We start from the raw sequence: 25,433 nt of genomic DNA on the forward strand, positions 1-25,433 counted from the left end.
ATATAAAATAACTTTATTAATGGAGAGAAAATACCAAAAAATTCAAGATTTACCAACACAAAAAAATCTTAGGATTTTATTCAATCAATATCTATCAATAATGATATATTTGAAGATATATATTTAAAATTCATTCTAAACAAATACAAATTTAAGAGTTATTAAAAAAAATTTAATAAAATAAAAAAAAAGTATTGCCACCAATGAAAATATTCATCAATGGTTATTTGAAAATGAAATTAAAAGAATGAAAAAAAAAATATATAAAAAAAGAGATTTTTGGAGAAAAGATATAAAGTCTATTTTTAAAAGAGGTTAAGGGACGAAAGAATTATTAAATAGTAGTTAATAAACTATTTTGAGGTAATTGTTAGTTACATCTCAATTACATGGGTTTAGTAAATTAATAATTATTTATTTTCATCGGCTAATATTTAATAATTTTTAATTGAAATATGAAAAAAAAAAATCCTAGCAAATGACAACGAAGCATGATATATAACCCAACGCAAGAGCTCCCAGCACTACCAAAAACCCAATCCTTGTAGCCCCAATCAAAATCTCTCTCTCTCTCTCTCTCTCACACAGTCCCCAGTGGTACATCGTACATGGGTGACCCACATGAACCCAGCAACAAGCAGTCATCGATGAAAACAAGTGGACCAAAACAAAGAAAGACAAACCAGGAGAATATAGACCACACGGACCATTACTTTTGTACTGGACAAGGCATTGTCAAAACAAAAGATCAACGTGACCATGTCCGAGGAGCTTCTTTCCATTGCCATTTGCCTATTAACACTCATCAATCATAAAGTAACTCTGAAAGATAAGACCACGGATCCTAGTTCTTTTTTTTCCTTGTCCAAACACAGATCCCAGTTCTGCTGCTTTCAAAACTAGGAAAATAATAAAATTCAAATTAATGGCATACACTGTTTTATTGCGGTCATAAGTGCAACGTGTTCCTCTCTCTCTCTCTCTCTGCTAACCCCTATTCGGGGAAATTAAGGAGAAAATAAAAATTATTAAAATTAGATGTGATGTAAAAGAAAAGTCAAAAGCTTAAAAACGTTAATATTAGTAGCGTTTTAATGTTCAAAACGCTATTAACAATAGCGTTAAAAAAAATAGTAAAAAATAGAAATTATTTAAATTTAAAAAAAAAAAGCTGGACGCTACTTATAGTAGCGTTCAGCTTTTGTTTTAAATTTTTTAATATTTTAAATAAAATATAAATATTATTTTAATAAATAATATTATAATAATTAATATTATATATTATAATATTTTATTATAAAAAATTATTTTTTAATTTAAAATTAAATTTTAATTAAATAAAAAATTAAAATATAAAATATTATTATAATAAAAAATTTAAAAAAATTCAATAAAAACCTGAACGCTACTATAAGTAGCGTTCAGCTTCTTATTTAATTTTTTAATTATATTATTTTTATATTTTAAATAAAAATAAAAATATTATTTTAATAAATAATAGTATAATAATAAAAAATTTGTAATTTAATTTAATTTTAATTTTTAATTGAAAAATAATTTTAATTTTTTATTTAATTAAAATTTAATTTAATTTAATTTTAAATTGAAAAATAATTTTTATAATAAAAAATTATAATATATAATTTTAATTATTATGCTATTATTTATTAAAATAATATTTATTTAAAATATAAAATAAAATAATTAAAAAATTAAAAATAAAATCTGGACTCTATTATAAACAGCATCCAGATTTTTCATTTTCATTTTTAATTATTTTATTACAATAATATTTTATATTTTAATTTTTTTATTTAATTAAAATTTAAATTTAAATTAAAAAATAATTTTTTTAATAAAAATATTATAATATATAATATTAATTATTATAATATTATTTATTAAAATAATATTTATATTTTATTTAAAATATAAAAATAAAATTATTACAAAAATTAAATAAGAAGTTGGACGTACTACAAGTAGCCTAGATTTTCATTTAATTTTTTTATTATAATAATATTTTAAATTTTAATTTTTTATTTAATTAAAATTTAATTTTAAATTAAAAATAATTTTTTGCAATAAAAATATTATAATATATAATTTTAATTATTATAATATTATTTATTGAAATAATATTTATCTTTTATTTAAAGTATTAAAAAATATTAAAACAAAGGCTGAACCTCTTTTTCGTCTTGTGTCCCAACTAAAAATGTTATTTTGACTCGCGTCTATATTTTCAACTCACCCTGTTTTTGTAATTTTTAAATTTTTAACCATTTTTCATATTTTCTTTCCCATGACACCTTCGCACGATAATTAACCCCAGGACATGTCAAGTAGTGATACAAGTTATTTATTTTTTTAATTATTTATTTTTTTATTTAATTTTTTATTTTATTAAATTTTAATTTAATTTTAAATTAAAAAATAATATTTTTAATAAAAATTTAAAATATTTAATATTAAATATTATAATTTTATTTATTAAAATAATATTTTTATTTTATTTAAAATATAAAATAAAATAATTAAAAATTTAAAGAAAAATTAGATGCTACTATAAGTAGTGTCCAATTTTTTTTAAATTTTTTAATTATTTATTTTTTTATTTTAATTTTTATTTTATTAAATTTTAATTTAATTTTAAATTAAAAAATAATATTTATAATAAAAATATTATAATATATATTATTAAATATTATAATTTTATTTATTAAAATAATATTTATATTTTATTTAAAATATAAAATAAAATAATTAAAAAAAAAAATTGTACGCTACTATAAGTAGCATCTAACCTTTAAATTTTTTTTAATTAATTTTTTATTATTTAAAGAAAAGCTGGACACTATTATAGTTAGCGTCTTGCATTCAACCCGTCCAACTCAGCACAATTCACCTCTTTTTAGTAATTAATTTTAAACTCACCTGTTTTGATAAAATTTTATTTTTTATTACCCCTTTTTGGAAATTAACCCCCTATTCGTGTATTTTGTTCATCAAATTATATATATATATATATATAAGTTGCAGTAAAAAAAGGCTTAACCAGACTAATTAGAGTAATAGTTTTGATCAATAAATAAATAATTTTGAGAATCACAAAAATAACAGCTACAAGAAAAAGAGTTTGCACCAACTGGGAAACTACAATATGCATCTAAATTCCAAAAAAATACAGAATTATGTGTTTTCCAGTCAAAGGTAAGGCTCAATAATAGAAAACACATACAAACACTAACCAACACCCAATTCTACAAACACATACAAACAGCATACTCCAACAAACTCCACTACTGGAAGGATCTAGGTGGCCTAATTTTGAACACTCACTTCAGTAACAGAAACGGGCTTCACCTTTGGGGGCCGACCCCGTGGCCTCCCAGTTCCCGTTGCCATTGCCAGTGCTGTGCTTGTAGTAGTTCCACTCATTCCGCCTGTGGGCCGTGCCATCTTACGTGGCCTTCCACTTGGCTTTCCACTACCTGCAACTGCAATCTTTGGCTTCACTGGCTTTGGGGATGCATTTGGGTCCTTCGTTGGACGGCCTCTAGGTCTGGCAGGAGTGAGGACTGATCCAGGTGGCAATGGAACTTTGTGTTTTGGGGGCCTGTCACGGCCACGCCTCAGAAGTGCATTGGCGTCTGCTTTCTTGTAGTTGTTTTTCCAAAAGACCAACTCCCCAGTACCCTTCATTCTGTTGAGGTGGTGTGAGAGGAGTGTTGTATGGGCAGTTGGCAAGTTCCCATACTTTGATGCAATATACTTTGAAATGGAAGTCTTATTGGAGCCGTTTTTCTCATTCAAAGCTACAATTGCTGCAAAAATCATCTACATAAAACGGCAAAACTCTTACAGAATTATAATAAAGTGTGACATGTCCTTATCAGAAAAAATCAAGAACCTGTAAAAAGTCTACACATTCTTGGAATAAGAGCTTGAAGAGAAATGGGTTGCAGTAATATTGTAAGACCCCTTTTTCATAGGATTGCCATAAACCAAGCCAGAGAAAATTTCATTTGATTATGCAGAAACCCTTTTTCTTTCTTGGGAAATACGACTACTGAGCACTAGCAGCTAAAGATAACGAAACTGAAGATCACGAAAATGCAAAGTGAGGATTACAGGAAGATGGGTTTTTCTCGTATTTCCCAAAAATTTATCTTATTGCTGAATAATAATAAAAGAAAAGTTAACCCATATGCAATAAAGAATTTGACGCTACTGCTTCAATAGATGCCAAAATCATCTCAACACCACTAAAACACAAAGAGAAATTAAGAATTTTGCAAATTAGACAGTGAAATTTACCCAAAAAAATTCCAATACATGCATGATGAGAAGGTTTCGAAGAAAGTAAGCTTTTCAGGATTACAAAAAAATAAAATCGAAATCACAATTTTCCATTTGAACACCACAAATTGAACAGCAGTAACACAAACTAAGGCAACGAAAACCAAAATGTGTTCAAAAGAATGCCCAAGTTTTTTTACTCTTAATCTGAGAAAGTTAAAAGTGTAGCAGCAGCAGCAAACCATTGCAAACTCAAATTGGGTAATTCTCTAGAAACTCAAGAAAATATTACTTTTTTTTAATGTTACAAACAAGAAAAGCAATGAAAGATGAACAATAATGCATCAATTAGAACAAAAACCATTAAAAATTATTAAGAAATATTAAAGACAATTTTCTTTTCTTTTCTTTCATTTTCATTTTGGAGGGAGTGGAAAGAAACAGTGTTGTGTATGTTCCTCAGGGTAAGGAGGGAGTGATGGAGGTTCATTAACCTCTTCAGCAGCCATTAATTTTTCCCAGGAGAGAGCTAGATAGAATAGGAAAGTGAAAACTTCTTGAAAGTCTAAATTCAGCGAGTCCCCACACCCACAAGAGCAGCTCCCCACACCAGCAACAAGAAAAACAGATTTCTTTCAGCATCCTGCAAAGAAACTGTTTATTTCATTTTTTTTTCCCCCAAAAAACAGAATTTAGAATTTTTATTTTAATGTTTGTGGTAAATTATTTTTTTCATTCATATATTATGTCACAACTAACACTTAAATTCATGTATTTGAAAAAAAATTAAATTAATTATTATTATTATTGAAATTTTTATTCTAAGTTTTCTTTTATCTTTAACATTGTTACATAAAATCTAAAATTTCAACTGAAAATTTTATATTATTTCTAGAAAAATTTACATATTAAAATATTTTAATAATTATTAATAAAGTACATCAAATAATGAAAAAAATTTAGTTAATTTTATCATATAATATATTGAATTACTTAATAAATTTTCTGAATTATTTAATTATATAATTTAATATGCATTCAAAATTTATAATAATTATTTCATAATATTAAATATTTTAGGACGATACATTTGTAATATTATTTCATGTTAATTGATTTAATATATTTATAGTTATAAATTATTAAGAAAATTAAAAGTATAAGAAATGATATAAGATGTAAATAGATATATTATATATAAATATAAGTATATAAATGTTAAATTTTAATTTCATATATATATATATATATATATATGTAATTAATTATATTAAAATTATACTATATATCCAAAAAATAATAAAAAAATATATAAAATGTAATTATTTTTTAAAATAGAAATAATAAATTATTGAGTCCAGGAAAGGATATTAGTTGTTATACTATATCCCTAATATTATGTAATCTTATCCAAAAATGGGAAACCAAGAAGACGTAATCAGTGACTCGACGTAACTAACAGACATATAATCTCCCACTGCTCTCTCCTCTATCTATATAGACAGACAATTGTCCTCTCAAAGTTACAGATTACTGCGAAGGAAAACCATGAGTGACAAGCACCTCAATGCCCAGCTATTTGAACTCAACAATGGAACCATTCGTGTTCTCCTCACCAACTATGGCGCCACCATTATTTCCCTCTTCGTCCCTGACAAACAAGGTTCTTTCTTCTCTCTTAATATCTTCATGTTTAGCAACCTATTAATATATTTATATTTTTTCTGTGTTTTTCGTTCCTGTATGGATTAATCTACAGGAAAACTTGATGACATTGTTCTTGGGTTTGACTCTGTAGAAGAATATACGGTGAGTTTCAGGAAAAGCAAAAACCAGTTCTGTTTGGTAACTGAGAAAATAGGGGTTTCCTGTTCTCTAATTACGTAAATTGTGTTTATTTATATTTCCTGAATTTTCAAAGATACAGCTGAAATTTCCTTTATTTTGTCAATTTGAAGATTTTTAACTGTATTTGTTTGATTAATTGAAATTTCTGTTTGACCAGAAAGGGAATGCACCTTATTTTGGTTGCATTGTGGGTCGGGTTGCCAACAGAATTAAGGAGGGGAAGTTCTCCCTCTATGGGATTGATTACTCTTTAGCTGTCAACAATGGGCCAAACAGTCTCCATGGTATGGTGAAATCAAAATACCCCATTTCATAAATCTAGGGATAGAGCCAAATGTTGAAATTTTAAGTTATGGAGTAAGTGTTTCAATACGATTGATAGCTTCTATGGATTGCTCTTCAGGTGGTAATAAGGGATTTGACAAAGTTGTGTGGGATGTTGTGGAACAAAAAAGTGGGGAACAACCATCTATTACATTCAAGTATGAAAGTTATGATGGGGAGGAAGGTGTGCTCTTTTTTCATTGTTTTGCTTTTCCTTGCATTGCTATCACAAAGATACTGATGCTTTAATTGTTTCTGAAACCAGGATATCCAGGAGATGTTACTGTAACCGCTACTTATATACTAATTTCTTGCAAATCAATGAGGTTGGATATGGAAGCAGTGACTAAAAGTAAGTCTACTCCAGTCAGCTTAGCACAGCACACCTATTGGAATTTAGCAGGCCACAACTCTGGGAATGTGCTTGAGCATTTGGTTCAGATTTGGGGATCCCAAATAACCCCTGTGGATCAGAACTCAATTCCAACAGGCGAATTCTTGCCCGTTAAAGGCACAGTTTTTGACTTCACTTCAGAGAAGAAAGTAGGAAGCTCAATCAGTGAAGTCCAGGGTTTAGGGTATGACCATAATTATGTCCTTGATTGTGGAGAAGATAAAACAGGATTAAAACATGCAGCTAAGGTGAAAGACCCTTCTAGCTCTAGAGTGTTGAACTTATGGGCAGATGCACCTGGCATGCAGTTCTATACTGCAAACTATGTGAATGGTGTCTCCGGGAAAGGTGGGGCTGTCTATGAAAGGCATTCAGGGCTATGTTTTGAGACTCAGGGCTTTCCAAATGCCATTAACCAACCGAATTTTCCTTCTATTATTGTTCATCCTGGAGAGAAGTACAAGCACACAATGTTGTTTGAGTTTTCAGTTGAGTAGATTTTTTATTTAGGGATTAGAGAGGATTTTTCTGGTTGGCTTTAGTTGATTTAATTATTATTGTGTTTTGGGAGCTGGAGCCTTTCTTTGGTCTCCATAGGGTTTTCTTATAGTTGGATTATATATGAAAGAATTCTAAGTAACAATTTATTGGTGGAATATCATGATTTCGAGATTTCTAGAGTGCAGTTCGATTTGTCCATATTTCTTTTTCTCAAACGAAGTCATAATTAGTAGATATTTCTACTTTACACTTTATGGTTAAGCCAAATAAGAGTTGTTTGCATAATTTGTTAACATGTTTCTGCAGGTACAGTTCTGAGTTCTCATGCTTGCTTTCTCGTCTGTACATTGCAATGAATTCTATGAATTCTACTTCTGCTCTTAACCTCATGATGCAAGATCAGATCGTCCTTTTAGTTTAAGCAAATTACATGACTTCAGATCTGGCTTATTTTTTTTTGTGTATCTATGAAAGATTTTTGTTCTTGAATCCCTCACTAGAGAAGTGAAAGAAAATCATTCTTCAACTATATATATATATATATATATATATATATATATATATATATATATATATATATATGCCAAAGTCATCTGTTTGCTAGATTGTAAGCATCACTTCAATAGGGCATGCCATTTTTTTTCTCTCAAAGGTCAAGCTTGTTTGCAGGCTATGCAATTTCACAAAATGAATAGGATTTCTGCACAATTATATATATAAACATAATAAGTTGATCTCAAAATGAATTTTACTAATAGGTTGACAAGTTGTACATTTTGCCTTTATTTCCCTCACAATTTTGTAACATGAATCGATTACATGTGGCTATTAATAGACTTTATAAAGTATTTAATAAAAAAAAATTATGACAATAGTTACAATTTAATTAATTCTAATAAAATTAAGGATTATAAACTATATAAACTACAACAATCTTTTTTTTATTATAATTATAAATTATATACTTAATTTTTTATAATTAAAATTTTATGATAACAATTACAATTTTAATACTAAAAACAACTAAAAATTATAGTTATAAACTATATAAGTTAATATCATATATTAGAATTAAATTAATCACATGTAAAAAAAAGATATAATGTTCACTCAAAATTTTCTTTGAAATCTACTAAATGATATTTTAGTAATTTATACATCAAAAGAAAATAATTAACAATTTGTAAAAAAATCATTAAGGTAATTTTTATCATATAAAAATTTATTTAATATAAAATATTAGTATCTCATTATTTATCCGCATTACTTATTTTCAATTTATATATATTTTATTTTTATAATTTTTTTAATTATCATTTTAAAAATGTTTTAAATAAATTACGTATAAATATATAAGTAAAGGTATATAGTTCGTATTTTTATTGAATTAAATAATATATTAATAATGATGATAGCCACGCAGCGGATGAAAATCTAGTTATCTTCTAAAAATTGATAACTGGGAAGTGACATAATGCACTTTGGTAAGCCTGAGAAGAATATTTAGGACTGTCGACATGTTTTCTACACATTCTGTGGTTTACCATCTGACCCATATCCTAATATTTTCTTGCTCTAGCTAGGGCTAATACTACATTACCAGCACAGAAACATTCAATCATTTGAAGCTGATGTGTAGACAATAGAGTGGTTCTAGCTTAGGAGTTTATTTTCCCTTGAACTTTTCACTGTTTAATGCAAAATTCATATGTTTGCAATTCCTGCTATTCAATGTGGAAAGTTATTGAATACACAATTTTGTTCACAAAGTGTAAAAGCAAACAGCTTATAAAAAAAAAAAAAAAATCTAAAAGCAAACATAAACTTTAATGCTCTCTATATTGACACATTACTGGAACACATATAATGTAAGTGACACAAAAACTAGGAGAAAGAAGAACTAACCCTTCTTCCTTTCCCCTTTCCCTTGAAAATTTTCCCCTCCCGAAGAACCAATGAATAAGAAGAAAAAGTAGAAAGAAGCTGTTTTGATTCCAAGTAATCTATCCTAACTCTCAAACAATGTAAATTTGTGCAATCCTTTTTGTCTTTTTCCTTTGCCTGGAAAAAGGCAGCTTGGAGGATATGCTGCAAAATTTGGCTTAACACTACTCTTGTAGTAAAGCCAAAAGAGATCATTAAACATCCCAGGAATTCCCCCTTCCATCAAGAGTTTTCCTGGATTTTCGTAGAGAAACTTTCTGGCCTGCATTTTAATGTGAGGTTCTCCTGCTCATCCATGAGAAAGGGATCTGCATCATCAAAACAAACTAATTATATCAGTATTTGAAACTATTTTTATCCTGCATGGGATGACTAACATGGTAAAGACTAAGGAAACAAAATGTTACCTCTCATCTTTTGTATCTTATTTGTTAAGTGCAATTTCACCCCAGAGGATCATCAGTCATATTCCTCACCCGGAGTTCCACTGCCCGAAGATCACGCAGATGTTGCAAGATCTCTTGGAGAAGATCCATTCCTTTTTCTCCCTTCTTTATTGAACTCATACAATGTTTTAGGAACTCCTTGTCTGCTTCAAGAGCTTGCAGCCTTTCATAAACATGATCCACCTCCTCTTCAAGGGCTAGTTTCTTGCTTTCTAATTCAAATTTGGAAACTGATGAAGGGTTTTCCATTTCAACAATTTCAGATGCCACATTTTCTTCGAATAACAACGCTTCTTCAGTTTCATATTCATTATGAGCAGCGTCCAAAAGAGGAAGGAGGCTCTTTGCCATGGATCCCATTGTTTTCCTCTCAGTATAATGTTTGTCCTTCGATAACTCATGTGAAATCCCATTTTCTTCTGGAGTGCTCAATTCATAGCTTTCATCATATCCTTTTACACTATACTTCAGGGAATGCTCCACTGAGTTTCCATCCTCGGAGAGTTCATTTTCATGCAAAGCAAGTAGCTTCTCCTCTAATGCCTTAAGCTGATCTAGAATGGATAGCCTCTCTTCCTCAAATTCTGCCAATGAATCATCAAGGACACTTATTTGCGGCACACAATCTAGTGCTATTTCCTCCAAATTTATTTCATCACCGGGAGTATCATTGCTTCTGCTGTCTTGGTTTCCATTTATGCTACCATCATCATCTCTTGCTTCGCGATTAAGATCAATCGATAGCTCATCAATATCCTCGGCATTGCTACAAGTAGCAGAAGAGTTTCTACTCCTCACACTTCCATCTCTGCTTCTTCTCATCATTCTTATTTTCTCTTTGGCCTCATAATCTGAAACCTTCTTACAATATACTTCCAACTCTTTCTCAAGTTCTTGCTTCTCTCTTTCTCTCTTGATTATGAGCTCATTAAGAAGCTGTAAAGCTTCTTGGTCATATTCAGATTGTTCTTCCATCATCCTCTGGTATTGCAATGCTTCCATTTGCATTGCTGCCTTCTCTTCTTGAAGTCTGTTTATCATAGCCATGCTCTGGTTTGCTGCAATTGCAGAAGCACTCCTCTCTTCCTCCAGTTCTGCATATAAAGCATTCAGAGCCTTTCGTTCAGCTTTAAGAGCTGTTTTCAGCTTCTCAACAGTTTGAACTGGATCCCCAGCTTCCATCTCACTTGTTACACTTCCATCTAAGGACTCTTCTGTCCCTGATTCTCTTTTCTCGAACTGGAGTAGTTTCTTGTGCAAGTAATGAAAACTGTCAACAGAAGTTGGTGTCTCCGGGAATTTTTCCTCCTCTGCTTCATTAGATTCTGAACGAACAGATGAATGTTGGCCTGTTGCTTCTTGGTTCTTATAACCTGAAATCATATTTTCTTCTATGGAAGTTTTTCCTCTGTAGTTTGGACCTAGTAAAGCAAAAAGTGCTTTAGACTTCCTCTTTTTTTTTTTTTATAATTTAGCTGAATGTTTTGTGTCAAATTGAGGGAATGCAGCTTACCAAATTCATTATGCATGTATAATTCAGAAGCATTAGGAATTTCTGCACCATTGCCAATTGTGGAAAAGTGATCTTCTTGCAATTGCGGGCATGGCAATGGAGTTGATTCTTGTTCTCGGGGTTGAATGGTTGCCTGATCATCCAGTTCTTCGAGGGGCTTTGATTTGGTTTGATCAACCGAATTGAAGCCATTTATTTTTTCCTCTTGAGCTGCTTTTGCTTTTTTAGTTAAAAATTTGAAAAATGTTGGTTAAATAATTAAAAGAAGTTCATGAAGTAAATATAGAAAAGACAAACTACGAAAAGAGAATTCAAATAAACACTAAGAACTTTCATAAATGAAGAATTATCTTACCTGGAAGGACATTAGGTTCTTTTGAGTCTGCTACTTCGACAATGTTGCCACTGATGGATAAAGTTCGAGGTGCTTGCATAGATATAAGTTGTTCACATGCCTCACCAGCCAAATCATTTTGGATTTCTTTTAAAACTGAAGATTTCTCACCATCATCCATATTTATTTCAACAGAAGTTGGTTTCTCTTTGTTCTCTTGTACCTTGACTTGAGTTTCACTCTGTAAAGAAGAATAAAAAATTTCATTTTGATAATCATGCTTTTCCAGATCTTCTTCCTTCAATGTGAAAGATCCATGATTTGCATGCGTTGATGAATCAATCAATGCAATAGGTATTAAGCGATTAAATCCACAGTCAAGATTTCTCTCTAAATGCAGGTCGATGATTTCAAGTGCACAGTCTTCTCCGGGACAACGCTGGACTATATTGCCATCAAAAGATCGATTAACAAAATCCATACCATATGAGTCTTGTTCTGTAATGCAAACGCTCTCTGCTTTCTGATCTTCATTTGCTTCCTTTTCATCAGATTGCATGCTTGATTCAGACCCCGAACTCTCGTCTTCTGCAGAATCTTTGAGGCCAAAACTTCCAACATCAGAAAGCATTTGATGTTCTTCTCCATCATTTTTCTCAATCTCATTGCTATATTCTGTGTAATGAGCAAAACTATCAGGTTTTCTCAGCAATTTGCACTCACTTCCATTACCATCATCATCTATTGCTTCTATAATTAAATCTCCTTTCTGGGTACACCTCAGAGCCTTCCAAGAAGGCTTGAACAACAAATAAGGAGGGTAGAGATTGTTGTTCAAGCTTTCGTTGCAGCAAGAACACCTGAGAATCTTGTTACCATTTTCAAGTGTATCCCTGCTCACCCAAGAAATGAAAGCAATCCTTCTGGTCAATCCAATGGACTCATCATTGTGATTTGGCATAGAGGCCAAGCAGTCCATGCACATACTCTGCGTTTCAACCAATCGTCGATGATTTGAGCAGTAGCCAAGCTTGGAAATCTCAGTGGCATGAGTCTCACAGACAAGATCTCTATAAGAGTTGGTATTATTTCCAGGCTCCAACATATGATCAACCCTGGAACACCACAGGCAAGGAGGCTTCAGGCCAAAGTAGCTAGCAAATTTGGTTATAAGGTAAGTGAAGAAAGAGTTGAGGAGAAGGAGAATGATCAAGATCCATTCAAGGACTGCATAGACTAGAATTACAGTGAGTTTATGGGTGTTTCTGTGCAGCATGGTTGCAAACTTGTTGGCAGCCATGTTTGCTCTAGCTGCCGTGGTTTTCTTTTGTTATTTACAGAGAGAGAGAGAGAGAAAGGTATTGAGATCAACAAATAATAAAGTTGTTGTGAGAGAGGAAGAGATGCCTCTCAGAATGTTGCCTTTCGCCAATATTAAACAGTATGTTAAACACATTTTATATTGTGAGTTGTGACAGATAATAACATGTGTCATGTAGGTGACTTACTTCTCTTCAGGCTTATGCTTCACCTCAGAGTGAGATTTGGGTTTCTCTGAGGATTACATACATCACCTAAAAATTCCAAAACTTTGCCAGTGTTGATTTCAATTCTGCTTTTTAAAAATGTTAATATATTTTCTTAAATTTACTCTTTTTTTTTTTTATGTCGATCATAACCATCCCTTAATTATATTAGATATTTAATGGTAATATTTTCCCAAAAAAAATGCCATATTAAGAATTTTCAATTTGGGAAAACTACTTGCTTGCAAATTGGCAATTAGTTAACAGGCCAAAATATCTGCTAGAATAAGATTATCATTGCCACCAAACATTATCAATTTAGGCATTCTGGTCCCACTTGAATTGATTTGGGCTACACCACGCGCAAGAAATGGCCCACCTGGGTCCACTGCATTGCCACTGTTAAGACAGACAGACGCTCTCATCTTTCTTAATTAATTTTTAATTTTTGTTATCAATTAGCCTCTGCACTGCAACTCAGAAAATATGCAGTATAAATTCAATTGAATAATTCAACCAACAACCCTGGTTTTAATAATAATTTTTTTATTATTATAAAAATTATTAAATTTAGTATCATCTTCTTTTGTTGCTTAATGAAAGTTATGCCTAATTTTAATTCACCTTGTTTTCTTTTCTTTTTTTATATATTAAAAGATTTTAAAAGGAAGAGGATCAGTTATGACATTGTACACTTTGATTATGATTTATGAGAATATTAGGCAATTACAATTCACCTTGTTGTTATGGAATCTCAACATTAAATGTAATATTAACCTCAAGACTTGGTGAATTTTTATATCATAAGTACTCTTTCTTTCCCTTTCCCTTGATAGGAACTCTTACCATGTTTCTTTATTTCAAAGAAATACTCCTAATTTTTTAAAGCTACATTCTCAAAAAAAAAATTTTTTTTAAGCTAAAATTTGGGTACATATATATATATATTTCATGATTTTTTTTTCCTAATAAAAGATTCATGTACAATGTAATTTTTATTTTCAAGGTTTAAAAATTATAAATGTTTAAAAAATTATAAATCACATTGAACAATACTACTTGCATTTCGAAATAAAAATTCATTTAATTATTAACCCAATAACACATTATGAAAATTACATTTTGAGATAATAATTTAAATAAACTACTAATTAAATAATATACTATGGTGCTGTTAAACAAAAATACTTTTAGAGGTTGAGAGACTGTTTCACGATGAAACGTTATTCTCCTTGCTTATATATATATATATATATATAAACCTAATGCATAATTATTTAGCAATAAATAAAAATGGGGACCCAGGAATTTTTTTGAAGCATGAAATTATAGAGAAGAAGAGGCATACATTGGTGGATAAGATAAGGAAGTGTTTCTATTAAGAGAAGAGAATGTATGGAGCTAAATTGGAATTTTTGGCATAATGTCAAATACACATAATGTCATGGTTATAGCATCATAATCAATTATTCATTTAAGTTCATGCACTAAAAATAGTTTCAAAATAAAAAAGGGGAAAACTTGGGATTCTATTTTAAAAATAAAAGCGAAAGGCTCTAGGAATGATGAGATATTGGTGTCAAACAGTGGCAGACATTATGGAAAGGCTATGAAGAAAGAAAAAAGTGAGTGGCAAAAGAGAGGGAAAGTGGATCAAATTAAGGGAACTGTCATAGTGACCGACGAGGCCCAGTGTGACTAAAGCTGCAATTAAAGTGGTATGATCATGGTCCCTATCTCTGCTTTTGCTTTTTCTTTAGCTTTTGAAAAGTTCATCTCAGGGTTGAAGAAACACAGAATGTTAATCAAGGAATCCGGCTAAAGTTAAATGTATCAAATATTCACATTTAATTATATGAATTATATATATATATAAAAAAAACAGGTTTAATAGACCAGAAGTCCAAAAGTGATTGAGCATAGCGGAGCTGTTCAATTGGAAAATGGCCACCCGTCCACTTTTTTTTTTCTAAGGAAATGAAGGAATTTTGGGCTTAGCATTGGACTTTTGGTACTTTACCTCCATGATCTAACAATATCATATGGAACCCACCGTTTTGCAGGACTCAGAATATGAAGTCCACAGGTTAACGTGTGAATATTGGAAACTGATCAAGTTGGCCCATAAAATGATGGAAGCTCTAACAGTGGACCTGATTTTAATCCACACTGAATTTACAAGCCACTGGCATGTGGGGGTGTTTGAACATGCTTGGTGCTTGAAAGTTGAATGCAGTCAGCATTTGCAATAACAGTTTGGAAGAGATGTAGCTTATTATACACATAATTGAGATGTATTCTAGCACCAAGGTGACAGAATCCACATAGGATTGGGCCCAAATATGACACTTCTTTGATGCCCACACAAACACATTAACTTCAGCAGATGAACAGCGGAATAGGCAAGCAGATATGAATCCTTGGGCATTACTTGGATATAGATTAAAGGACCATAAAAATATGAGCCCTTTCATTACATCATTCACTCATTACCTCTGGTGAATGATAGTCACTGGGTTAACCTGCAACTTATAGACCTACATATAGAAATCTACATTGTAAGTGTGTGAAACTGTGAATGCTTCTCATTCTGTATCTCTATCTGTATCATTGTTGTCTTCTTCTTCATGATCTATTTCCTCAAATTTCTGATTCATCATAAACCTCCAACTATCTCCTTCCTCTATTTCCCACTGTTTCTTCAGTTCATAGATTGCTTTGGATGCTGCAGCAGCAATTGCTGGGTTTCTATCTTCTGCCAGTCTCTGCAAGATGCTGCCATTAGCGAAGACAATAACTACAGTTTTCTGTGATTATTTGTTTTCAAAAAGAGAAGTACCTGCAGTGCTCCCATGCCTGCATTTCCAAGCGTCCACATTGATGGGGCTGCTGCTAATGCATTTGCCAATGCTTTTCTGTACCACACAGATAAAAACTAACAACACATGACCAAAAGGCAGAAGAAGCTTGCTGGAACAGAAACAAGTAATTAGTGCAGAATTTTTATAGGTTTCCATGTTGTTTCAGAGCTGTCAATTGTGGTAAAATGAAACATGGACAAATGCTCGGAAACCAGAAGTGACAACATTCATGGGTAAATAAGAATTCATATATTTTTATGCAAGGACTGGGGCCATAACACAGTTCCAATGGGATGAGTAGTTGTAGACAAATTTTCAACACTTCTAGTGGGCAAGTATTACATGGTGAATTCTTCTTGTGACCTGGGCACGCAGGAAACTTACTGATAATGAACAAACCAAAGGCTATCCCATGGACAATCAAGATGATTCATTGAAGAGTGTTTTTGCAAGCATCAAGAAGGAAATGTTGGAAAGAATATGAAATCCGTCAACATTTCTAAGAGTAGGTATAGGAGGAACTCGTCCGGGAAAAATTGCTAACCTATTTATTTAAGAAAATTAAGTGGAAAATTAGGAATGGATTATGCTTATGGGATTGAATTATTCAAAAGAAAATATGTTCTCAAGTAGCTTACCTTGTATTAACATCTGGAGAACTAGAACACTCTGCCAATAATGAGACACTACTTTTACCATCCATTGCATCAAGATCTATAAGAGTTGTAATCAACAACTCTAGCTGCTCCGGAAAGGAAAAACCCAATTAAAAAGAAAACGCAGAAATCACAATAACTTCAATTGGCACATTGGATTAGGAACTTAAATATAGTGTCAAACCTCTTCTGGATCAGTGTAGTCAATGCCATCAGCTTCAGAGAGTGCAGATGCCATACTCCAGTAAGCTCCCTGTATGTTATCAAATGCAACAACAGTAACATTGTGATTCCTGAGAGAATTGAAGGTAAAAATGCACTGTTGTCTGAGGGAAAAAAAAAAAAAAAGAACCTGAATAGCAGTAATACGATTGGTAGAAACTTCTCCAGGGAAAAAATCCAAAGTCCTTCCATTTTTCTCAAGCATTATAGATCCAAGAATGTCATTAGCTGAAGGTGAACCCTTTTCCCCAAGTAGAGGGCTGATAGCCAACAACATCTTCAAAATTAGTGAATCAGGGTTGAATAATTTCGCAGCAATCAAGGTAGAATTTAAAAAATAAATAAATAAAAGCACACAAAAGAGACTTGCCATCAACAAAAGAACTTACAATTTGTACATCTTGCTCACCATCAAATCATGAATATTCTTAACAAACTGCATGGCACAAAATGGAAAACATATTTTTTCCCAAGAGGCATGGACAAAAAAAATGTAAAGAAAAATAAATACTTAACAGATATAACTGGAGGATAATTACAACACTAAAACTAAGCAAGCTATCCGATGTTGAGAACGAAAAAGAGATGGTCCTACAAATATCCTACAATATTTACACATGCATTACCATTGCCAATTAATTTGGCAACGGACTCACCTCCAAAGCCATCAGTGCATCTTCCATTGCTCGTTGCTTGGCACGGAAGTCAGCACGGCGCAAGTCAGCCTGGAAAAGTTTCCAAAGGTTCCATCAAGGTATATTATATCAGATCCTTGTATCGCATAGAAGCTATTTTGATTGCTTTGGAATGCATAAACACACATGTACACATGCATCAGAATTCAGAACAAGGACATAAACATGAGAAATAAAACATTTTTTCCTACATTTTCATTCAAATCTAGCTATTCCTTTGCTTATTTTATATCATTTATTCAATCTCTTGACTTCTATTCTTCCTCCATCCAATCCATCTTCACACATCTTCTTTATGGCAGAACATGTCTACCCTGAATACATGTACCTTTTATTTCGCACATTGACACATTTCAGTTTCTTCTTTTGCCACCTTATTCAACTTGGAAAATTTTTTTTCTAGCATTTTTCACTTTTCCTTCACGGGCAATCATGGTTTTAAATAACAGTTGTTAAATAAAGGTTTACCAATACCCCCCTATCACTAACAGGCATTTAAATTTCAGGCTAGTAACAGCCAATGGCCGTTACTTTAAGGTAACAGAATGAGCTTTGATTATGTCTACCTAGTTATTTTAGTTTTAAATTGATTAATGCTAACAGTGTCTAAGAATGATGGATTGAATGTCTCTCTTTCACGTATTGATATTATTTTGTTGTAAATCTTAGTTTTCATTATATCCTTAAATATTTATCCATTTTATGAATTTGCAATTTCTTCAAAAAAAAAAAAAATTATGTGATGATGGGCTGTTACCATTACATTAAGACCTTTACAAGCCTATTTCTATTATATGCGACCGCCAAAAAGGCTGCTATTTAAATCCATGCATTCAATGTTGAATGGATGCTTTTTAAGCTGCAAATGACTAATGTTAGACGTGCAAACATTGATGTGCTGCATATTGTGATAAGATGCTCTTACAAGTTCTATTGATCTCAATTCAAAAAAATCTACCATTAAAAAAAAAAAAGAAATATGTATTCCATACAAAAATTTTGATGAAGTGAAGCATAAACTCATTAATTTAGGCTATAAAAGATGTAATTTAATGCCCTAGAATACTTTTTGCACATATCTTATGTGATGTGTCAGCCACTTCTTTAGATGTGATTGGTCTGCCAGACAACCAAAGGCAACCTACTGTTACACCTAATTGAATATTTAAAGAAGTGGCCAAGCTCGCATTTTTAAAAACTGATTGGAGCAATTTGGAAGCCATATGCATCAAAGCATCGCAAAATATCAGCTTTGTTGAAAATCCTCATTTGTGACATACAAGTAAAACACTAGAGTGGTCTACCATGGTAGGATACACAAAACTCATATTGGAAAATTAAAATGGCAAACCTTAATCAAATTAAGTATATATATTCATTTGTTATTTTCTTTAGTAATTGCTAGGGCATGAAACTAAGAAGTGGATAACAGAAAGAGAATAGATAATGGATTCAGCAAAGTTGTAAGGCAGAAGAGAAGTATTTGCTCATGCACAAGCATTTGTACATGTAATTGGTGACATCTTTCTCAGCAAAATCATGATGATGATGATGAATCATAACATCATGTGTAAGAGGCTAGATGCATGTGTGGTTGGTTCATACAGCATTCACCATAAAACTAGTTCCATTTTCATGATGACATAGATTCTAACTACAGAAGTTTCCACAAAGCCAATTCCTTTAGCTTGGGAATGACTTTTGAGCTGAGGTGAGTAGATGATAGAGTTAGCAGATCATTAAGATGGTATGCTACAAGAGCAAGATGTCATCAGTCAACCATAAGTGGTGTGGCTGTGAATTATTTATTAAAAAATCTAAGATTTTCTATCTTTTCCTTCAATTTTTTCTGTACCCCAGACATGAGCTCCTAAAGTGGCTAGAATTACAAATTTATAGAAGAGTACTCAAAGTCAAGATTTTGAAATATTTTACTCTGGAATAGCCTCAACAAGAATAATGATCTTAGACATGATTTTTTACCCCTGCAACCCCAGTCCCCAATCGGAAGTATGAAACATAAGATAACTTGCCTAACAACATCATGGGCTTAAAAGAGACTAATCACTATAAAGTGCAACAAATGACTAATATTAGTTCAGCTGATAGTAGGAAATAGGAAGACAAAAACATTAATGCTCTGGTCTACCTAGATGACTAGAGAAAAATTGAAAGATAGTTTAGACCATCACAGGCCAAGTTAAAAGAGAAAGAAAAGAGATACTGAAAAATAACAGCCAAAAATTTCTGCACATATCAAGATTGAATTTTAAAATTGAATTAATAGTGGAAGGAGACTGAAACAAACAGCATAAAATGCAAAAACAGAACAAATTGTTTCAATACTTTTGCTTTCTTTCAATATACAGCATTTTATTCTTATATCACATTCATTAAAAGAAACAATGCTGAAAGATGATAGAAATAGAAGGGAGGCAGGTACCTCTAAGGCTCCATCACTCCAATGCTTATCAGCAGCACTTTTCAATCTAGACTGAGCTCTGTCCTTTAAAACCTACAGGAAAATAAAATAATTTCTCAATACAAACCTTCATCTTCAAGTTAGTGAAAACTTATTTTTCTAGATGTACATACAGTAGCAATGTGATGAAGACGTTCAGCTTTCTTCTTCATGTTGCGGTCGATTTTCTCTGTACTCACCAAAGAAAGATAATACAGAAAAGGGGAAAAAAAATCAGCGACATCATGATATGTTTTTGAGCCACATAAAAATGGAAGAATTTATTTTTCTTTCACTTTGCATATGGTAAAAGCTATCCCTCCATTGTGTTAATATCCTAGTAATTGAGTGTGTGCTTCACAATATAGGATGTCAATGATTTCCCTTCCCGAAAAGAAAAGAAAAACTCCCCTCCCCACTATCCAAAATTCTAAAGGGGGAAAAAAGCTTTCACCACGCACAAACAGTAATGAATGAAAGAAATAGACCCATTTCATATGCTCTATAGCACAAATATGTTTTTCTACTTCAATGACTAGATTCCAATTGTAACAGTTATTTAGTATTTCAAATGCCCTGGGTCAGCCTTGATGCTGGAAAAGATAAAAGAATTTACCATCAAGTTTAAGAAACTTTGACCCAAGAATAGCAACATCTTTGCGTGCACGGGCATTCAAGCTCATAATTCCACTGCAAAAAATAGGAAAATCATGAACAAAGATATCCACCCATAAAAATTCATACAATAAAGGGCATGAAGTATCTAAAATGAGCATGAAGCCAAGCTACTGTTAATCCAATACTTCAAGCCACAGCTAAATAGAGTATTTCATCAAATAACTTAGACTTTTTGAAAGATTAAAGTTTTACAGAGTTTTGTTCAGTGGGGCTAATGGTGCCTTCGATAAATTTTGAGGAATTTGTGAATATGTCAGACTTAAATGCAATTCCCAAATCATCTCTCAAATTCTGAACTTTTCTAACTTGAAATACATGCTTCTTTTCATGTATGTGATAAGCTTTACTAATTATGATCAGCAGAAAATAGGGCGCAGTATATTACCGTGAAAGTAAGATAATGTCATTACGTGCTCTTTCATTTACAAATTTTGCATCATTATGTACAAATTTGCAAGCTTGAGCTAAGCCCTGATTTGAGTGAAAAACTCGTGCGGGCATGACTGAGCACTCATCTTCCTCTTCTCCAATTTGCATGCTGATCCAGAAAAGTTTGTTTGTGCTATGAGTTCAAAGTTTAACATGAACACGCATGGAACAATAAATCATTGAGCAAGGAATCACTAGTCCCTCTTCCACACACAAATGAAAAAATCATCTGAAAGATTAAAACTATAGATAACTGGAGAACCTAAACCAGACAACAAGGGACAAAATGGTTCAGTGGCCAATCCATGAATTATAACATTGAGAATAGTGCAAATGGAAGGCATATAATAAATACAGTGGTACAGATTTAAATCTGTGCTGAGTGCTGACAAAGAATGGGAACTCCCCAATGGAGGAATAGTATTACATTAATATATCCCAGGCCATTATGTTTATAAGAGCACCAAAGAAAATGAAGATACTGTGAAATAGATATGGAATGAGTGTAAAGTCAAAGTGAAGTTTTCATATAATTGAAAATTCTTACACGTCATTTTTTTCACCAAGTGAATTTAATATAACCTTGCTAACTATGATATATCAATTTATCACTTCCAGTTGATTAAATCTCTAGCTTTTAAAGCGATATCATAAGCACTTCAAAACCAGAGTATCATGAAAATCTCATTAAAGTAATTTTCAGAGGCTTGAGAATTACTGTGCAACATGTAAATGTGTTAAGTTTTTCAACTTACTTGAAGTTGTTTATACAGTAGACAGTAGCATTGTATGAAAATCAGCACATATGTGCTTTGTAATAGCCAAGACTCTCTCTGCTTGGGCATTTGCTTCTGGCATGTTTATACATGATTCGCTTTCCAGTACCAATCTAAAGGCTGACAAAAGAATCTCTCCCCCAAAATGCCCATATGTGTATCATTCATGCACACTTATGAAATTTTTATTTCTTTATCCTTTAATCCTACTGCTTCTACATACATAGAAAAGAAAATTGTCTTTGCACTCTTTTCCCCAATGGTACTATTCAAATATAGGATGTATCTTAAACCTATTTCAAATTTTACCACTTGTGTTGAGGCTGAGCGACAGCACAATATAACTGACCAATCAGGTTCCACCAGTCTAGATGGTTGGAATTGCTATTTCAAACACTGATTGATCATGTTAGAACACCATGCACTGTTATTCTCCACAAATCATATCAGTAAGAAATTTTGGGAAAATAAAAAAAAATTCTAACCATAAAAATGTCAAGAAATTTGACTTGGCAGGTAAATTAAAAAAGAACTGCAATGAATACTTCAACAATCTGACCTGGACACATCGGAACAATCACTATAAGGTCTAATGCATTCCTTTTCTTCAGTTCTAGGAGTTGGTGTTGACAGGCATATGCTGGTAGATCTCCGAGAGACGAGGAAACTAACTGGCTGTCCATGTATTCCCCATAAATTCTCACCAGAACCCAATTTCGATGCCAGGGGATGGGCATTGCTTAGTTGCCGCAACTGAATTCCTTGATTTATAGGATGTAGCTTACTTTGTGGTTGCGACTTGACAAAAGAAAATATAACTCCATTTATTCTGGAGGTACTGGTCCTCTGAGTCACAAAAGCACTGCTTGAAACCTTGCTTGCTTTAAGTGCCATGGCAAACATCAATACAAGAATAAAATGATACCAGCCAGCATTGCCCTTATAACAGCTCAAAGCTTAAGTAAGAACAAGCACATTATTTAGGGGGTCAAATACTGCCAGTATTATAAGAAAAAACATCATAAGAGAAAGGAATTCTAAAATCATTCCCAAAGATCATAGTACGATGATATGATAACAAAGCACCATTAGCCCCACTGTTGCAAATTATCTAATATACTTCCATGCTTACAAACATGAAAATCAAAATAATAACAATTAATACCAAATGTCCAGTTTTTTTTTAACATAGATAATTATTGGCAGAAAGATACTGTGTTGGGAAGATGATAGATTCAGGACATTATGCATTAACAACATATAATAGCAGTTTCCAGTACTGAGGTCACTTTACAGGAGTGATCATAGATAATATCTTCCTTAAAACATGCACCTGATATTGGAATCACAAGCACTAGTTTAAAGACATTATAGATGTCAAATGATAATTTCAAGTATATTTCACCTTCCCTCAAGCCCATATCATAGTCTTTAAATTTTCAAGAAGTCACCATTCTTTAAATTTTAAATGTGTTCAAGAACCAAAGGTCTGAAAAACCTGAAGGAATTAACCTATTAAAGTTTTTGCGCTATAACCAAGTTTAATGAGCTATTTATTAATTCTCAGTTTTTCTAGTGCAATATGCTTGATCTTTTACAATTCTTCAGTCCAGTGGCAGGGCATAGAACCAGGTAAAAGCCATCTCACATCCAATGACCATCCAACTTCCAAGTAATGGGTAGATTCAAATTCAATCACAAGCCTATGGCCTATAAACATGTACCAGCTAGCTCCAACAGCACCTTCCATCCCTTTCACATTTCAGCCAGTGATCATTTGTCATTTGATAAATCTGAATCGGACCTTGGGCAAATCCTTTAGGCGTGATCTCTGGTCCAAATTAATAAGGTCCAATTTAATCAACTAATGGCCTAAAGGGAAAACAAGACATACCAAGCTGACACTGGAAAGCAAACAATAAGGTTCACTTCTCTGACAGCTGATTCTTTTTTCTTCCTTGGCTTGTGAAAGGCTAATCCTACAGTTCATTACAAAATTCAAGCTAGAAGTGGCTACTGTCTTCGTGTCAAGTCCTCGTCTCCTTCCCACAGGCAATTGAGTTTTGAGACACAATTATGACTTAGGGAATATACAATTTCCTGATTTCCCAGAATCTGTTAATGATAAATGCTTATGAGAAGTTCCATCATCATAAGCAATAAAAAGAATATTACGAATCCCTTTACGATTACACTGATTTCACACCAATTCAATCTACTTCTATCTTTTTCTTTTTTTCATTAGACAGACAGTAAAATCCTTAAGCATCCATTACCTCTGTGCTAAGAACATCATTGCAAATTGATCATGTAAGAATTAAGATACAGCAAGATGATCCCCACAAAATTCAAAATTCAAACTTCAAAACAAAAATAGCAACTAGAAACAGAAACAAAAGGAACCCACCAAGGGAAAAGCGCAGAAAACCCAAACAGAAGATTACTGGGAGTAATATAAAAATGAAGCAACTTAAAGCCAGTCTTCAAATCAAGAAATGCAAAGGAAGAGCAAACTAACCTGAAGAGAGGTAGAAGTTGGAAGTGGAGATTGGTCGTACGATTTATGGAAGTTTGGTGGGGTTGCCTTTTAGGCCCCACGAAAACTGGAATAAAAAATTGCAGCCACAAGCAAAGGCTGTGGCCTAGTGAAGGCCAACACCAACAAACAACCACCGGTGAAAATATTTGGGGTATGGAATTTTACGATTTCCTCTCCAATTTTTGCTTTCAAGTAGCTACAATGGCCAATAGTTGTGGATTAGTCTTGCCACCTCACCTAACAATGATACTGTTCTGACAGTACTGCCCGCTTCTTCCTAAAGGACAAAAATGCCTATCCAATTTTCAGAAAAGGAGGCGTGATAATTTTTTTTACCAGATAAATATATGAAAAATTAATATTAAAATCTCGGTGAATTCAGACCTCATTTAAATGGTTTTCAATCCAAAATGATAAAAATAAAAAAAAAATTGTGGATGGCGTTGAATTTAGTAATAATTTAGAAAATGAATTGTTCTATTTGTAAAATTAAATCACAATCTCACGAACTACATGATTTTTATATTTATATATTCCTTTCCTATCCATTTAAATACAATAAAAATTATTGATCTGATCAACTGTTTAAAATTGAACTAATGACCAATCCAATTTAAATAAAAAACCTTCTTTTTTAGAAAATTGAAATTAATTTATATGAATTGATTGAATAATCAATGAATCCAATAGAATTTGAAACCATCAACTTAAGATAGCATTTAAATCTATGTCCGTGAGTGATGTTTTTATACATGTATATTAAATTATTATGTAAAGTAAATAAAATTTATATTAAAATAAAATAACGATTCACCTGTAACAATCACAAAGAAATATTAATTATCTATTTTGTAAACTGTAACATAAATAACTAATCATGTTAATAATTTATTTTATTAGTGTAATAATTTTAATTATTTTTATATTTTATAATCTTTTATATAATAATAGTATATAAAATTTTCTTTCTTTATTGTATTGTAG

The 25,433-nt window shown here is 31.9% G+C and overlaps 4 protein-coding genes across 10 annotated transcripts; 1 reads left to right on the forward strand and 3 right to left on the reverse strand.

The window, feature by feature from the left end:
* Window positions 1-3,138: 3,138 nt before the first annotated feature.
* Window positions 3,139-4,603, reverse strand: LOC110671400 (HMG-Y-related protein B). The gene has a single exon (XM_021833859.2). The coding sequence runs from the start codon at window positions 3,838-3,840 to the stop codon at window positions 3,325-3,327; it is 516 nt and encodes a 171-aa protein (XP_021689551.2). The 5' UTR covers window positions 3,841-4,603; the 3' UTR covers window positions 3,139-3,324.
* A 1,129-nt stretch (window positions 4,604-5,732) lies between these two features.
* LOC110671389 (uncharacterized) lies at window positions 5,733-7,553 on the forward strand. Of its 2 annotated transcripts, XM_021833837.2 has the most exons (5): window positions 5,733-5,965; window positions 6,062-6,111; window positions 6,308-6,434; window positions 6,554-6,658; window positions 6,740-7,553. In XM_021833837.2, the coding sequence occupies exons 1-5, from the start codon at window positions 5,851-5,853 to the stop codon at window positions 7,363-7,365; spliced, it is 1,023 nt and encodes a 340-aa protein (XP_021689529.2). In that variant the 5' UTR covers window positions 5,733-5,850; the 3' UTR covers window positions 7,366-7,553. The 2 variants fall into 2 exon arrangements, with proteins under 2 accessions (XP_021689529.2, XP_021689531.1); XM_021833839.2 differs by lacking the exon at window positions 6,062-6,111 and having other exon boundaries at window positions 5,805-5,965.
* Window positions 7,554-9,189: 1,636 nt separating this feature from the next.
* LOC110671424 (myosin-binding protein 3) lies at window positions 9,190-13,203 on the reverse strand. Of its 2 annotated transcripts, none has more exons than XM_058153311.1 (4): window positions 11,628-13,203; window positions 11,273-11,482; window positions 9,721-11,180; window positions 9,190-9,621 (listed from the first exon to the last, which is right to left on the reverse strand). In XM_058153311.1, exons 1-3 carry the CDS (start codon window positions 12,904-12,906, stop codon window positions 9,757-9,759), a joined length of 2,913 nt encoding a protein of 970 aa, XP_058009294.1. In that variant the 5' UTR covers window positions 12,907-13,203; the 3' UTR covers window positions 9,190-9,621; window positions 9,721-9,756. The 2 variants fall into 2 exon arrangements, with proteins under 2 accessions (XP_058009294.1, XP_021689588.2); XM_021833896.2 differs by having other exon boundaries at window positions 11,273-11,491.
* A 2,184-nt stretch (window positions 13,204-15,387) lies between these two features.
* Window positions 15,388-24,606, reverse strand: LOC110671406 (senescence-associated protein AAF, chlorolplastic). Of its 5 annotated transcripts, none has more exons than XM_021833868.2 (13): window positions 24,429-24,606; window positions 22,470-22,866; window positions 21,091-21,243; window positions 20,644-20,717; window positions 20,162-20,217; window positions 20,010-20,081; window positions 17,528-17,596; window positions 17,261-17,307; window positions 17,002-17,131; window positions 16,834-16,902; window positions 16,632-16,735; window positions 15,972-16,047; window positions 15,388-15,897 (listed from the first exon to the last, which is right to left on the reverse strand). In XM_021833868.2, the coding sequence occupies exons 2-13, from the start codon at window positions 22,811-22,813 to the stop codon at window positions 15,718-15,720; spliced, it is 1,374 nt and encodes a 457-aa protein (XP_021689560.2). In that variant the 5' UTR covers window positions 22,814-22,866; window positions 24,429-24,606; the 3' UTR covers window positions 15,388-15,717. The 5 variants fall into 5 exon arrangements, with proteins under 5 accessions (XP_021689560.2, XP_021689561.2, XP_021689562.2 ...); XM_021833869.2 differs by having other exon boundaries at window positions 22,470-22,905; XM_021833870.2 differs by having other exon boundaries at window positions 24,318-24,442.
* Between the last annotated feature and the right edge of the window lie 827 nt (window positions 24,607-25,433).

This window comes from Hevea brasiliensis, chromosome 9 (genome assembly GCF_030052815.1).
Source record: "Hevea brasiliensis isolate MT/VB/25A 57/8 chromosome 9, ASM3005281v1, whole genome shotgun sequence".
Classification (NCBI taxonomy): domain Eukaryota; kingdom Viridiplantae; phylum Streptophyta; class Magnoliopsida; order Malpighiales; family Euphorbiaceae; genus Hevea; species Hevea brasiliensis.